Source organism: Osmia lignaria, chromosome 6 (assembly GCF_051020975.1).
Source record: "Osmia lignaria lignaria isolate PbOS001 chromosome 6, iyOsmLign1, whole genome shotgun sequence".
Taxonomy (NCBI): Eukaryota; Metazoa; Arthropoda; class Insecta; order Hymenoptera; family Megachilidae; genus Osmia; species Osmia lignaria.
Window position 1 is genome coordinate 7387660 of NC_135037.1, and position 14319 is coordinate 7401978.

Below are 14319 nucleotides of genomic sequence, written 5' to 3' on the forward strand. Positions count from 1 at the left end.
AACACGGACATAATAATAATAAAAATTCTATATGATAATCAGCAATGCACGCAATTTCTTTAAACGTTTTGTACACGCGTGTATAGAAGGATACGAACGACTAACCTTGGAAGAGCCGGCTGTCCAGATAGTCGAGCTTATTTTGTGATTGCAATTAATGCTGCACGTTCGCTCATTAACTGCTCTTATAATAGATCTGTATTTAGTGCTAACTAGTCGTGCTAATCGCGCAGACCGTACTTCCAGTAAAAATCAAAGCCGTCGTAAAACATTAATTAGCAGGACATTAGTTGTCTTCTAAATAAATTAGATGTATAATCATAATATTATACTCCCTCTGTCCTATAATAACAGTAGCAAGTGAATATTGTAAACGGGAATTATTGGCGAATGTAGCTGTAAGTTATGTTGTAGCGCAAAATTGCGAAGCCTTCAATCAAAATCAATGTTTCATGACATCTGTCATTTGTTTTGACGCAGGTTCATAGGTTCCGTTCAAGTACATACTATACAGAGATGAGAAGATGGCTAAAGAGAAAATATAATAAAAAGAATTGAAATTCGATTCGTTCAACATCAATTCAATTCAACCGTAACGACATCGCATCGAAAAGTCACGAATTTTTCCATTAACTTATCCAGATTAATAACGTTAACAGCAGCTTAATTAAGTGTGTAATATTTTCCGACTGGACGGAGGATTCGAGCTATCTAATAGCCATCAGAGCATGAACGTCGCATGAACGACATTGCATCTATTACCGAGGAATGTGGTTGCAAATATTTTTACGTTATCTTTCGTGAAATATTATATGTCAGCAAAGTTTCCCATTGCGGACCAAGAAAACTCGTCTCTCTTGATAAAATGTCGTTCTACCGGTATTTGATGCATCGAAAACTTCACCGTATACGTTCCCGTAATTGCGTTGCATGTCTCGTTTTCCATGATAATAATATAATAGCAACGTTCGTTATGCTGAATTTCACATTTAAAGTGTAACTTCACTTCACTTCATAAGCTTCCCTCTATTGTGGGTGACATAATCTAGGGACTTGGATCTGTCCCTTTTTGCCCAACGAAAAGTTATCGGCCACGCGCATTATCGCGCTATTTTCAATTACATTATTTATGCTATATGCTTCTGTACTTTTAATTCCACTCATATTTGTCCGTACTTTTAAATCTCACACTCTTTCTGTACTTTTAAGTCCACTCATCTTACTCGCTCCTTTACATCCCCCTTTTAGTCGCCTCTTACGACAGGCAGGGGATACCGTGGCCGTATTCTAAGCCCCCCGAGCCACAGGGGGTTTTAAAGTATAAGTTTAAAATTCTGCGTCTTCTGGTCCTGACTTCTGGCGCCCTCTTTTATTCTTTCATTACGCACGCTATTTACTCTACCATTTTTCCACTAGCTGTACCGATTACAAAATGAAAATTGCACGATTGCAATCACATTCTGTAGAATTAATTTCCGTGCTATTTATTATCGCCGATAGTTCGCGATAGCCAATATCGAAACGATTTACTTTGGTTGCAACGAAAACAAGATAAAATTTTCTTATTTATACGTCCTCTAGGAATTGCAATGTAACATGACTTACGATTATCGCGCTGGTATGCAAATACACACCCCCTTAAGTCACAAATTAATATGCCATAATTTCTATTTTGCACTACCTCTATTTCATCTACGTACGTTTCGAAATTGGCCATTTTATATGATACCATCTAATGGGACAACAGTTGATACACCAACCGGGAAACTTTTTTCTAGATCGGCATAATTAAAAAGAAATTAATTAGGCGATAGAGCGTAGGCTGGCTGAAGCAGTCTGGCAAGATATTCTTACGGCAGTCACGAATTCGATGGTAACGGTACACAAGACAGCACGGTTCGTAGGTGGACGTCCTTGATCTTGCGATAGTAATCAGGACCTCGCCACCGGTTGTTGTCTTGTTGTTCGCCGATATACCCTAAGTGCTGTGGACTGATTGGGCCCAGACAGAACTGGATTACAGGACCGGTCGGAGTCACGTGTCGATGACTTTAACAGGAATCGATGACCGAAGAAGTGACTAACCTATGACCATGTAGCGTTCAAACAAAATTCTTGATTCGCTAATATTTTTTTGCTCTATCTTCATTACTTTCTTCATTTCAAGTATTTATTGTGATATTCAGGCGATTATGCAGAATGGTACATTTCAAGTGTGCTATATTTGCGTGGTTGTTTTTATTCTAATGGAAAGCTTCATAAGTGGATCAACATTAATTTCAATATTATTGACGTAAAGAATGGTCTAAGTACCTATGACAGGGTATAAAATAGCAGTTCTTACTGACTTACCTTGCATACATATCTATATGTAAATGCAACGTAAATTTAAATTTCCAAGGTGTTGCATCCGCAACGTTTTTTTTTAAATTTATTTTCTCTGATTGAAAATAAAAATTGAAGGTAATAATATATGAAACTGAAGAGAGCATAACATGCTGCGTTATAATCTCCTTGCGATGATGCTCTCATAATGCATACGTAAATGGTTTCAATACGATCAATTATTGCAAAATTATTATCATAGTAATGATTATTGCAGTAGTCTGAGCACTGCCGTATCGAAAAACTTTGCTTTTAAATGTACGAGTACACTATAATTGCTTTCCTTTACGATAGAGCTAATCGTTCTATTAATAAGAGTCTATTCGGTTATAGATAAAGCTAATACCTAATAAAAAGGAACTAGTCAAATCATAGTGTCTTTAAAATGCAATTGATATATTATAAATAGCCCTCAATTCACTCGGAATAGAGGAAACAGTCTAACAAGTAAGTACCGTGCGTCGCCGACCTTCCGGACGGATTCTTGGTATCTATAGGAAAGCATACAAATTTCTAAGCTCTAATTTTATTGCACTATTGGTACTGAAGACCAAAAATCCAAGTTCCCACCCGAGCCAGAGGAAACAAGTTCAAGTCCCGTGCGTCGCCGACCGCAAGAACGTTTCTTTTAAGTCGAACAGGCGGAGACGGCAACGACGAAGCAACGAGCGCGCGACTTAAAAGAAAAACGCACGATTAGATTTAATAACACGGAAGGTCAGAGAGATTTCGCAGGTGGTCATATACTTTTATACTCGACTGGTTGAAACTTCAGCCAGTTGTAACTCAAGTCAAGGGGCTACACACTTGGCCGGCACAAAGCTATCTGACGATCTTACTTGCATTCTGCTGAAGAATAGACTTCTAACCGGTGTGAGATAGGCGGTAGGCGAAGATCGCGATCTTTCGGTCCAGCTATTCCGAGGACTGTTCTCGCAGCATGCGCCATATTGTATTATACCTATAAACCCATTGCGAGTGTTAGCTTATGAGTCAAAGATTCAATACCATCGACGAGCAATTTGTTTTTCAACGAATCGAACGACCATTTACCCAGTTGGTTTAAGCGAAACCTAAAATGTCTTTATCTATCGCAGAAATGTTTCGCGGTGCGACGTACATCGTACAAAAATCAGTTAATCGGCGTACATTGAAAACGAACGGACACCTCGTTGGCTCGAATCGCATTCCATCGGATCGGTCGGATTTTTCCGATGGCGAAGAGTTAACGGACCGGCCGCTAGCATAATTAATTCTTCCGGGCGGCACAAGTAGAGCCAAGGTTCTTAAGGGCTCCCAGGTGGCCTGGACCGATACAGCTCTTCCGGCGACCTGGCAGGCGAACGCGCGACACTTTGAAAAAAATTCCGAGGGCCGAGAGCAGAGGTTGTACCATCTACGGGGCCTCTTTGTGGTACTCGTGCCGCCACACCTGCACCAATGTACTGGCCAACCATTGCTACCATCCACCTCGAACGAGAGACGTGGACATCGGTCCGAGGATATAGAGATCCCATATAGGTACAGAGGAATGCCTCCAGGAAGTCGGTTCTTAGGCGGTTGACATCGCGAAAAACCAGAGCGAATAACTGAGAGAAGTGGAGAAATAGAAGAGTGCGCAGTTTCTTTGAATTGTCCCGTGATTTTGAACTTAACGAGCAACATGGACGCTGCCCCCGACGGTTCTATAGGCGTCGATCAGGCCAGTCCCGCTTCTACAAACAAGTGAGAGGTTATTCAAGCTGGCTAGAAAACAAAGGATACAAATCATTTTTTGCAATAGGATTTAAGTTGATGCCTTAATTGACATCTAAAAGAAGGCATTCGTACAGTTGAAAGAGAGAAAATTTTTTAGAAGAAATTAGGAGACACGCCTGTTCCAAGGGTCACGATTGCCCTAAATCAACTGCGCATCGCGCGAAACGTACATGGACGTATGCGCCGCGGTGTATAAATCATTGATCGGATCTGGCACGGACTGCTTTTTCAAGATTTTTCCCGCTCTCGTCCGAAGTCTATTGAGACGCCTTGGGTAACGAATCGCTCCATACACATAGGCTGCATCTACGCATAGGAGTTTCGCGCTCGTTCCATCGAGTCATGCCGCTGTCGCGCTCTTCAGGCTTCACGCCTACGCCCGAGGAAAAATAACCGCAGACCGATCTACAGGTATAATGTACGAAATGTACGATTTACGTAGGTTGTTCAAATAGTTGTAATAGAAAAGACACATTTGTAACTTCTTTGCTGCAAAAGGCTATAGGCTATGATGGCTTAATCTTTTTGACTGTAATAGCAAATCAAACAAAGTTAAGCGAGTGTTATTATATACCAAAGATATCTTTAAAGAAGGAGAAAAGAAACTCAGTACAATCAACTTCTGCAAAATAATAAAAATATTAAGAAGAATGCGAAGAAGAAGCGCATACAGCACTGCAAATAAGTGCAGTCGCTAATGACCTCAGCTGATACGGCTCTAAATATCAAACGCATAAATAAATAACATCAGTGTGTGTAATTTAACCGTGTTGCTCTGTAAGTTATATCGCGAGGATCGTAGGCGTGCGCACAAGCTTAGGTACGAGTGTGTAGGTAAGTTAATACGAAAACGTAGGAACGCAGGCAGGAAACGTGTTCAAGTTAATACACGAACTAGAGTTTCACGTTCTATCGGCGCACGCAGGCGAACACGCAACGCGTCCGCAGTCGCGCTATAAATTCAAGTAATGACCGTTTATAGAAAATAATGGCGATGCTGGCATACATTTATCACCCGCGCGCGTCACCGGAATCTGCTCTTTCATTGATACGCCGCGGCATCGGGAAATAATTGAGAGGATCCTCTTCTTCTTTATCTTCGCGCCGCTCTCTGTCCAAATCTCCTCTAGACTGTGTTTCTAATAAATTACGCTTCTTTATATCTTTTCATCGCATAAACGTATAATATTAGGTAGAATTATTCGAATTATCAGCGACAGAGCGCGAAAAGGCGGTAGACAACCGGGTTAGGCAGTGGCGTCGCGTCGCGTCGCGTCGTGCGGGTAGGCTGGCAAACGGATACCCGGCGTCAGATAGAAATCGATGCGGAATCAGGCTGAATCTCCATTTACGTCTCACTCACCACACCGTCCGGCTATATTTGCACCGAGATTTCCGCGATTATTTATCCACGCTCCGCGCACAGACACACGCAGCCACGGGTCCAGCAGGGGTCTGCAACCCCACCAGCTCGGCTTCCAACCGCCCACGCTCGTCCACGGACGCGCACATGCACAATTTATGCGAAGAATTCCATGCGGCCAGCTGCACGCTGTCCTCCGGCCGAGTATCCGGATTCCATCGTGCGGAAATACGAACGAGAATCGCGGTACACGGTGCTGTCCACTCCGGTTTCACCAGATTTTATATTTTGATCCGTGTCAATCGAAGGAAAATGCTCGGAATGATTACAGAGGACAATGCCAGAATGCTGCGGTAAAATCTTGTTGAATCTACTATAATAGTTTCTCTTAACATTCACAGACATACGAATAAAGATCTTTTCTTTTTTGATACCACTTGGTTTTTTTTCTCATATCAAAAATAGTAGATAGTAATTAGATTGTCCCGCGTGAGAGATAAAGACTTGTCATTCGAGATCAACTGCTTGACTTGAAAGGCAACACAAAATGCATTGTCACGGAGCGAGATACTTTTGCATCACTTTGTTGCGCAAGCTCGATATTTATCTCGAAGTGTCTTGTTCAAGTAATTCAATTTCTCCTTACAATGTTCCATTGTGACCGTTTAATCCGATGAAGGGAACTTATAACAAAGTAGCACCTTTCTACTTCACCACTCACCACATACAGGGTGTCTCCTTAAAAGCTTCTGAAAAGTGCGGGATAATAGTTTTAATCGCAGGAACTTTTTAAAGAATATACATTTGTTTCACCTCAATTTGTAATTTTATTAGACTGTAAAAGAGTTGAAGTTGATAGTGCCTGCACAAATCTTCTATTAAATGTTCTTGATACAAAATAGCTGGTTATCAGTCGCAGCAGACAATGGATCAAAGTAAAATCCCTGTACATATTGTTCCTTTACGGATTTCAATCAAGATATTATTCAATGAACACAACATTCGAAGAAGGAGCACCCAATGCGATGTGGCAAATTTATTGTAGATCAAAAGATATCAACCCCGAAGCGAATAATGAGATTACAACCAAAGATAATCAAGTAAACGGTATTTATTATTTTAACCAATTCGTGAATTTAAAATTATAAAGAAGAGAGATGGAATAAATGATAGGCTATCGGGAAGAAAAACGAAAAAAGAAAAGCGTAACTCGTAAATTCTTGAGAGCGGTCGATTAGTATTCATCTAGCCGATTGGATGATACATAAAACACCGAGGCAAATCGCTACTGTGCTTGGGTTAGTTGATTTTTCAACATGCCTGTCGAGAACGATGTTTCACTACGAAAAATCTGAAATTGCTCTCGCCGTTAATCAGACCGGTGCGGCCGCCGCGGCGCTCCGGTTTTTTAAACGCCAAGTTTTATGCTCTCCTGTAACGTACACGACGCAGCTATGAATACACGGTGAGCCCTATTAATTACGGGTGACGTTGATTGAATAATCTTATAGAATTATGCTAATCATCCTTCCCTTCTAACGCCGTTTTTCTTTTCTACTACTTTCTTACTTCTTTCACGATACAATGGATAAGTTTAAGATGTGTATAATTGAAAACCCGCGACGAATGAGAGGATTAAGATCATCATAATGATTCTTATTGAAACGAGAGACTTTAACAGGTAATCGATTGCAATAAATTTTGCGATATCATATAAGAGATCGTAACCCATTTAATACTCCTATAAATTTTATTATAAGTGGGTAATGAGTATGGACAAGTAATAAATGAAAGTTGATTATTTCGAGTTTAATTGGAGTCTTTTAAAAATAGTAGTATTCTGTTCATTATTGCTATTTTATAGAGGTGCGTGAAAGCTTAAGATTGCGGTGTTTGATCAAACACGGAAGTGTCCACTGAATCTAAAGTTAAAAACATAATATCGCTCTCTCCTCAACTCGTAAAAATAAATAATATCCCATAAAGTTCCAGAGTGAATTGCTGTTGCAAAAGGTAGGCATAATCGTGTCGCGTGACAAATTCAAGTAAGGAGCCATCAACCGACAGTTGAACAATTCATCTAATTATCAAGAACGAGTGTGTCTGCGTTATTTTCACGTGTTACGATTTACCAACGCTCGTGGCGGTCGTAGAATGTTTTATAATTACTGGATCTAAAGGCAGCTAACGAACAGCATAGGCTATTCGATCGTTTAATAAATCTCTTTTAAATGCTTTTGTTCGGACGAGATTCGGTGAAAACGGGCTAGAAAGGTTCGTGATACGCCCGTATACTTGTATTGTACGTTTGCAAAACAGCCAAGTGATTGCGTAAAACGCAGCTGCGAATCGCGCAATTGAAATCGCGGCTCGTTAGAGGCTAGCTCGACCAGTTTGCATAGAGTGCACTCTTTAGTTTTGTCACGGTGCTGCTTCCAAATCAGATCCACCCACAGTCCATGTCCCTTGGTGACATGATATACGGCGCTTTTAACGACTACCAAGCTACAGCACGTGATTCAGTAACGTATGCAAAGTATACTAGCGCCGTGCAAGCCTCTTTAAGGACAACTTACAATATTCGTGTTTCCTTACTATGTTAATCTGCCGGCGATTTACACGAGAAAACGTGTAACTGTGCCAGAATTTCTTTGAAATATCTTTCGTTTCAGCTAAATAATAATAATCATAAAACACAGCAGATGCTACGAATTTTTCGAGCAACTCGATTAGAATAAAAAATCGGTAATTTTCTTGTGAAGAATAAAAACAAGAAGAAAACTGAATCTTTGAGATTTAGAGGCAATCTCGAATAAATCTCCGCGTGATTTTCTTTCTTTAAGCCTCACTATTCCCTCCCCCTTTTCCATTTCTCTTGGATTAATGTTCAGGGAGCAGTAAGCTTCGAAGGGAAGCCCGCGTATCCTCGGTTATTAAGACGTTCAAACTGAAATATGGCGTCCAAAGGAAATAATTGCTCACACTCCTTCTCGGCAAGGCAATAGCCAGCCACTAATTTATAGCCCCGCTATTTCGAATTGCGAGTAGGACGTACACTACGTGATCTTACCCCTTGGTAACCAAGCCCCCTGCCGAGGTAGCTCCTTGCTCTTGCTCCTTGCTTATACTTATAACTTTCTTTCTTTCTTTCTTTCTTTCTTTCATTCTTGCTTTTCATCGTCGAGCTTTCTAAATGGCAACTAGATCATTACTATCTCAGAGGAAAATTTTAGATCAGAGAAGAAGATTAGAAATGACGAACGATCGAGGCAGCTTGATATTTCTATGTAACAGGAAGTTAATGACACGATTAATTAATTATTGATTCAAAATAGTGTGAATTATAATACAGTAACTGCGCACCGCTATCTGTACATTAATCATTAGTTACAGTAATTCTAATTCCTTCTAAGTTTTCACATATTTCCTAGTAGAAATCATGGGGTCATCGATTGCTACGAATCGCAATTTTAGGATTAGGTACAAACGATTCATTGTAATATGAATATTTAACAAATCGCGAACACTTGTATCCCGTTCGGTGAGCAATAATTCTCCAGTGAATCGACCAGCTGCGAAAGAATGAAAAAATCATCTGTAGGGGGTTATCTTCCACTCGAATCGCCAGATAAAACGCAGAGCTTCCTGCGTAACGTTTGAACACTCTTCTGCGTTCCTCGAAGCGGAATCTCTCGCAGGAGGAAGACAAATATCTTCCTAAGTGAAAAAATTTTTAAACGACACTACTCAAAGTTGTTTCATTTATCTATCCATTTAATCTGCGTTGCTATATCGCGGTCCTGATCGTAGAAAAACCAATCTGTTCCTACAGAAAATAAGATTCACTGAATTCAACCGTATTTTTCCTCGCGATTTCGTCCTGACTGTCTGTCTGCCATTTCTCTTAACGTCCGCCCGTCTCATTAATGCCGCGACACACGGGAGACCCCAAGACTGGTGTAACTGCCCGCATGATAAATGCACACAGATAGCGGAGCTCGGCTACCGTGCAACTATGCGTCTTACTTCTGTCACTTCGCGCGGGACGAGCAACTCGCGAAACATGGAATTTCGTGTGTACGCATCTGGAACGGAGAAACCTTACCCTTGTCGCTTCCTTCAAATCCCATTCAATGAATTATTCTTACAGTTCGCTACATTCTGTTTTATTATGTACATGCTTGATACACGGGGACGTTCTGGTTAAACGATACGGAACAGTGGTAGAAGAAGAAACAAGACTTTACAGTTATAAGCATCAGATTGAAAATCCTAACTAACAACAAGTTGAGAATAAAAGACACTAATGGCTTTGTTTCCGAATGGCTCCACCAAAATTGAGAACTCAGGTTCGGTATATAACCTAAATTGACTACCAGAAACCGATTAAAATTGGTTTCAATTTTGGGACTACTTATGTGCTATTCGATACTGAGCATGCGCTATTCAATACTGCGCATGCGCTATTCGATACTGCGCATGCGCTGTTCGGTACTGAACATATGCTATTCGATACTGCGCATACACAAAACCTAACCTAATTTAACCTAACCTTACCACGATATCTCGAAAACGGTAAGACATCCAGCTCTGAAATCAATTTTAATCTGTTTCTGGTAGTCAATTTAGGTTACATACCGAACCTGAGTTCTCAATTTTAGTGGGGCTATTCGGAAACTTATCCGACACTAACTGAACTTGACATTTACTAAAATTGCTGTACTAAAAATTACTGGGATTAAAGTATACGTTTACAACTGCAATCTCAGCAATGGTGGTTACCTTATTGAAATAATTTTAAAATTAACAGCTGTTGTAATTTCACTTGAACACGAAGAGAAATGCAGTCTTATTACACGTTTCGGTGGGAACATTCAAATCAACTGCTGTTCATCGTGGCTGATATCCGATTACAGGATCTCGTTACGATCGATTCTGAGCATCAAGACGCACGAACGGAGAACCAAACTCGCGGTTGTCATTCAGCGCGAACAGTATCGCTGCTTTTAACCTCGGAGAAAAAGGCGAAGGGAAGTCGGAAGGTAACGGGGTGCAATCGTGATAATAAACTTCGTTAGACGTAAGCGTGATCGTTCCTAATAATAACCAGCAACCGTTTCATTACGATTACTGCCCCATAAACACAGCATCCGATCCACCAATTATCATTTTGCAACTAAGAAACGAACACATCGATGGAGTATGCCTCACAATTCACGATAAGAGGAAATAAACAGATTTTGTTATAAAAATCAAATTGACGCATCGACAAGGATGTATTGGAAATTAAATTTTTAGCAGAAGGTTAGTAAAGGAGTTTATTAAATTATCTAAGGAAAAATTGAATTAATAAAATTTAATTAAATAGGCGCAGCAAGAATTTTTCGAATTCCTAATGGCCAATCTGGGTATCGATATTGTAATGGCTACCCCGTGCATACGATTCGCCTTTGCACAATGAAAATAATTAAAGAAATAGAGTAACGTAATATCAGAACGATGGTATTTGCAAATTAGATGGCGTCTCTGGTTTTCATCATTCATTACCTGTTCGATTAGATAGGGGTCTGTTCTTAGATTGCACAGTTACATCTACCTGATCAGCCAAACCAGCTTGGTCGCACTGTTTTTCACCGGGATGGTCGTTTGTTATTTAGCGAACAGCATGGCATTAACACGAGATCGTAATGACATATCTGTTCTAGTTTAAGTTAAGCGAACGGACCAACAGGAACAAGAGCGAGACGGGACAGTAATTTCAGGCCATTAACCGCGTCCTTGCAGGACCGTTTAATCTGAATGAAATCCTCGTTTCTATAATTATACCAAGTGACAGAGGGAACGGGAAATTGATGAAGATCCGGCTTGCGACGATTTCGAGTTGCCGATAATTATATAATCTGTTTGTTTACTCATCAGACGTACACGTTTGGTTGCTGTATATGAAATAGTTGATTTTTAAGTATTACAAGTCCGACATGATACGATATAAAAGAATCATTATGTTAATTCGAAGCTAAGATTCGGTGGGAATGACTACAAGATGGCTGGTTGCTCGAAAGTAATAGAATTAGTATCGTATTTATGTTTGATATTACCCGCTGTTCTATATTGCATGCAGTTACCTCCTGTCAAAACGATAAGCAGTTCGCAGACAACCATCGTTTTTACTTTCCTTTACTTGTGTAATTAGTATCGGACAAATAATTACGTAATTCAGCCGGTGTAACTGTAGGTGGCGAAACGTGAAAATTTATTTGATGGTAGCCGAGATAATCGTTAACAGCTGTACCAAGAGATTGTGCAGCGTTATCTTCCGAACGATCGATAAACCTGTTGTGAAACGAACTCGAGAAAATTTTATCTGCACGCGATTCGGCTATAATCGTCCTTAATCGTTGTCAGGATGCGGTAAATAACGCAAATCAGTATTTGACGTTAGAGTAAAATCAGTGGAACGAGGAACTGTTAAGCAAGCATTCGAGAACGTCAAGTTCCTTTGAGATACGATAAAATACCGAACCCTGGACAAATAAATTTTCCTGAACCGAAATATAAATCCTGATTTAATCCTTTAAATCTTCCAAAATATTATTTACATTTCTGAATAGATCATAGTTCATCTTTTTATAAAAAAACAATACCTTTGATAACAAGAAATGAAAAATATGATCAACAAAATATAAAATTAATAAATAATGTGTATATACAAATTCTTTTTTCTTTTTGCAACTTTTTTTGGCAAAAAAAGAAAAGAGAATTTGCGTTTATAAATTATTAATCAATAAAATCAATGAATAATAAATTTTCAAACAAAATGTTAAAATTAATTATTGCTGGCGTGCAACGGTTCTACCGAATGTTAAAGTATTTGAATTCTTTGAAGTTTGTAACTGTTGATTTGTTTGGTATCTCTCGAAATTTATGTTGCTTCTTAAGTTTCATCTTGTACTGGTACTCGTTACCGAAGAAATTATATATCATTAACGAGTCATCGCATTGAACAGCTGTGAAAAATATATTGTCTCATTAGCTTCCTTCGTTTAAATCATCATTAAAGTCAAATTATATCACAGAGGATATTTAATACTATAATCATTTCCATATAATTACATAAACTACGTATAAAGAGGAATACTAGAGGACACGACTTGCACCCAGAATCAGCAGTTTTAAAAGTGACAATCCAAACCATAAAACAACTATGAATATATTGATTATCAACACAAACCAATTAGGTACTTACTTCCATCAACGAAGCAAGAGTGAAAGAAACGATTCTCGCTCACCTAATTGAGTATGATCGAAATTCCAGAGGATACTGTTGACTCGTATCTTCTTATCAACTGGCAAGACATCGACAATGTGATCGAGGTTCGCGAAAACCGGCATCACAGTATAACGATTCCGTCTTCGTCGACACGACCAATGAACGACCAGCTCTGCGCTACGTTTGTTCCAAGCCAAGTTCTCCACGGCACCGTGAAACTTAACGAGACGATAACTCACGGCATCAACCTTGTTCACGTTCCAGAGTAACAGGGACCCGTTGCCTAAGCCACCGCCTATGCATAAACAGCTACCATCGTGCGGGTGCCAAGCCAATGCCTGCCATTCATTTCAAAAATAGAGGGTTACTGTAAAATCCAGTATTTTAGGATGTCCAGTATTTTGTCAACATACTTTAACAGGCTCGTAGTAGCAAATACTCAAAAATGGAGTCATATCTGGCCAGAGAAAAATTTGAACATCCATGTCCAGCGCGGATGAGGCCAAGTATCGATAGTCCTTGGAAAATGCAAGCGAGAGCAAAGTCTGCGTGTGTGCTCGTACTGAATCGATATATTCGCCATTTTTCGCCGAATAAACCGAGATCAATCCTTTGCAACCCCTGTAAACAAAATAAATAGTATTCCATAATGTAGGCGTTTAGTGGAGACGAATTCCTCTCCCCGGACGCCTTTAGTTCGGGCCGGGGACCGCTAGGTGGCGGCGAGATGATCGGTGACAGTGTTCTCGCTAGCGGTCGCCCGGCATGCAAGTTACGAATTGCGTTATGATAGGTATCTGGGGCAGGGATCGTCTGTCGTCAGCCCCACTGATGAGTCTGACAGACGATCCCGAAACGAAACTCCTTTTTCTCCCCTCTTCTACAATAAATAATTAAGTGACAAATTGCAAGAATTCAAAATTCCGGATGAAAATCACTCACGTAACAATTAGTTGGTCGTCTTTTGACCAACAGGCACATCGTATCACACAGGGTGTATCGAACATGGTTACGCTCGCGCACTTTTGCGTCCATATTATTTTCTGCTTTTCCACCGAGTATACTTTGATCTTCGAAGAGATTGTACATATAACCAATTTGTCTCCTGTTAAAATTTCACACGTTGTTAAACGCTACTTGTATTCTCTCGATAATGATTTATGTATTATAATATGCAATAGATTATATCAAACAAACCGACCTGCACCACTCCATTTCACTAAGCACACATTAGTTGCATTCAAGTTTTGCAATCTCTCTACTGTTTGAGATACCCGGCTGTCGTAACACATCAGTGTACCTTCAATCTTCGCCACAAATACGTTTCTCGAACTCCAATCGATCAGATGATAACGATACTCTTCGAGCATTAGAAAAAGTTTTATTATTTTAAAAACATTTAATACCTAAAGTTCCCTAACCCTTTCCTCCCCCATCAGTGTTCAAATTAAATCTAATGTTTAATAAGTTTTTTAATATGTCTATCCTTCTATTTATATGATGCCTTTTCGTCGAGATCATTGAAATCGGTGAACTGTACCCT

The 14319-nt window shown here is 39.8% G+C and overlaps 1 protein-coding gene and 1 long non-coding RNA gene across 2 annotated transcripts in view; one reads left to right on the forward strand and one right to left on the reverse strand.

Annotated features, from left to right (window-relative positions):
- The first annotated feature begins 10410 nt into the window (after positions 1–10410).
- On the forward strand, positions 10411–11415 carry LOC117601303 (uncharacterized). Its single transcript, XR_004580635.2, has 3 exons — positions 10411–10548; positions 10654–10810; positions 10875–11415. It is a non-coding gene; the product is annotated as an uncharacterized LOC117601303 (long non-coding RNA).
- Positions 11416–12278: 863 nt separating this feature from the next.
- Positions 12279–14319, reverse strand: part of LOC117601645 (protein cortex) — a 96973-nt gene continuing 94932 nt past the window's right edge. The window contains exons 4-8 of the mRNA XM_034318664.2: positions 13978–14136; positions 13719–13881; positions 13190–13397; positions 12796–13114; positions 12279–12513 (exon numbers count right to left, since the gene is read on the reverse strand). Of these exons, the coding sequence (XP_034174555.1) occupies positions 12359–12513; positions 12796–13114; positions 13190–13397; positions 13719–13881; positions 13978–14136 (1004 nt within the window). The 3' untranslated portion in view covers positions 12279–12358. The remainder of the gene's footprint in view (positions 12514–12795; positions 13115–13189; positions 13398–13718; positions 13882–13977; positions 14137–14319) is intronic.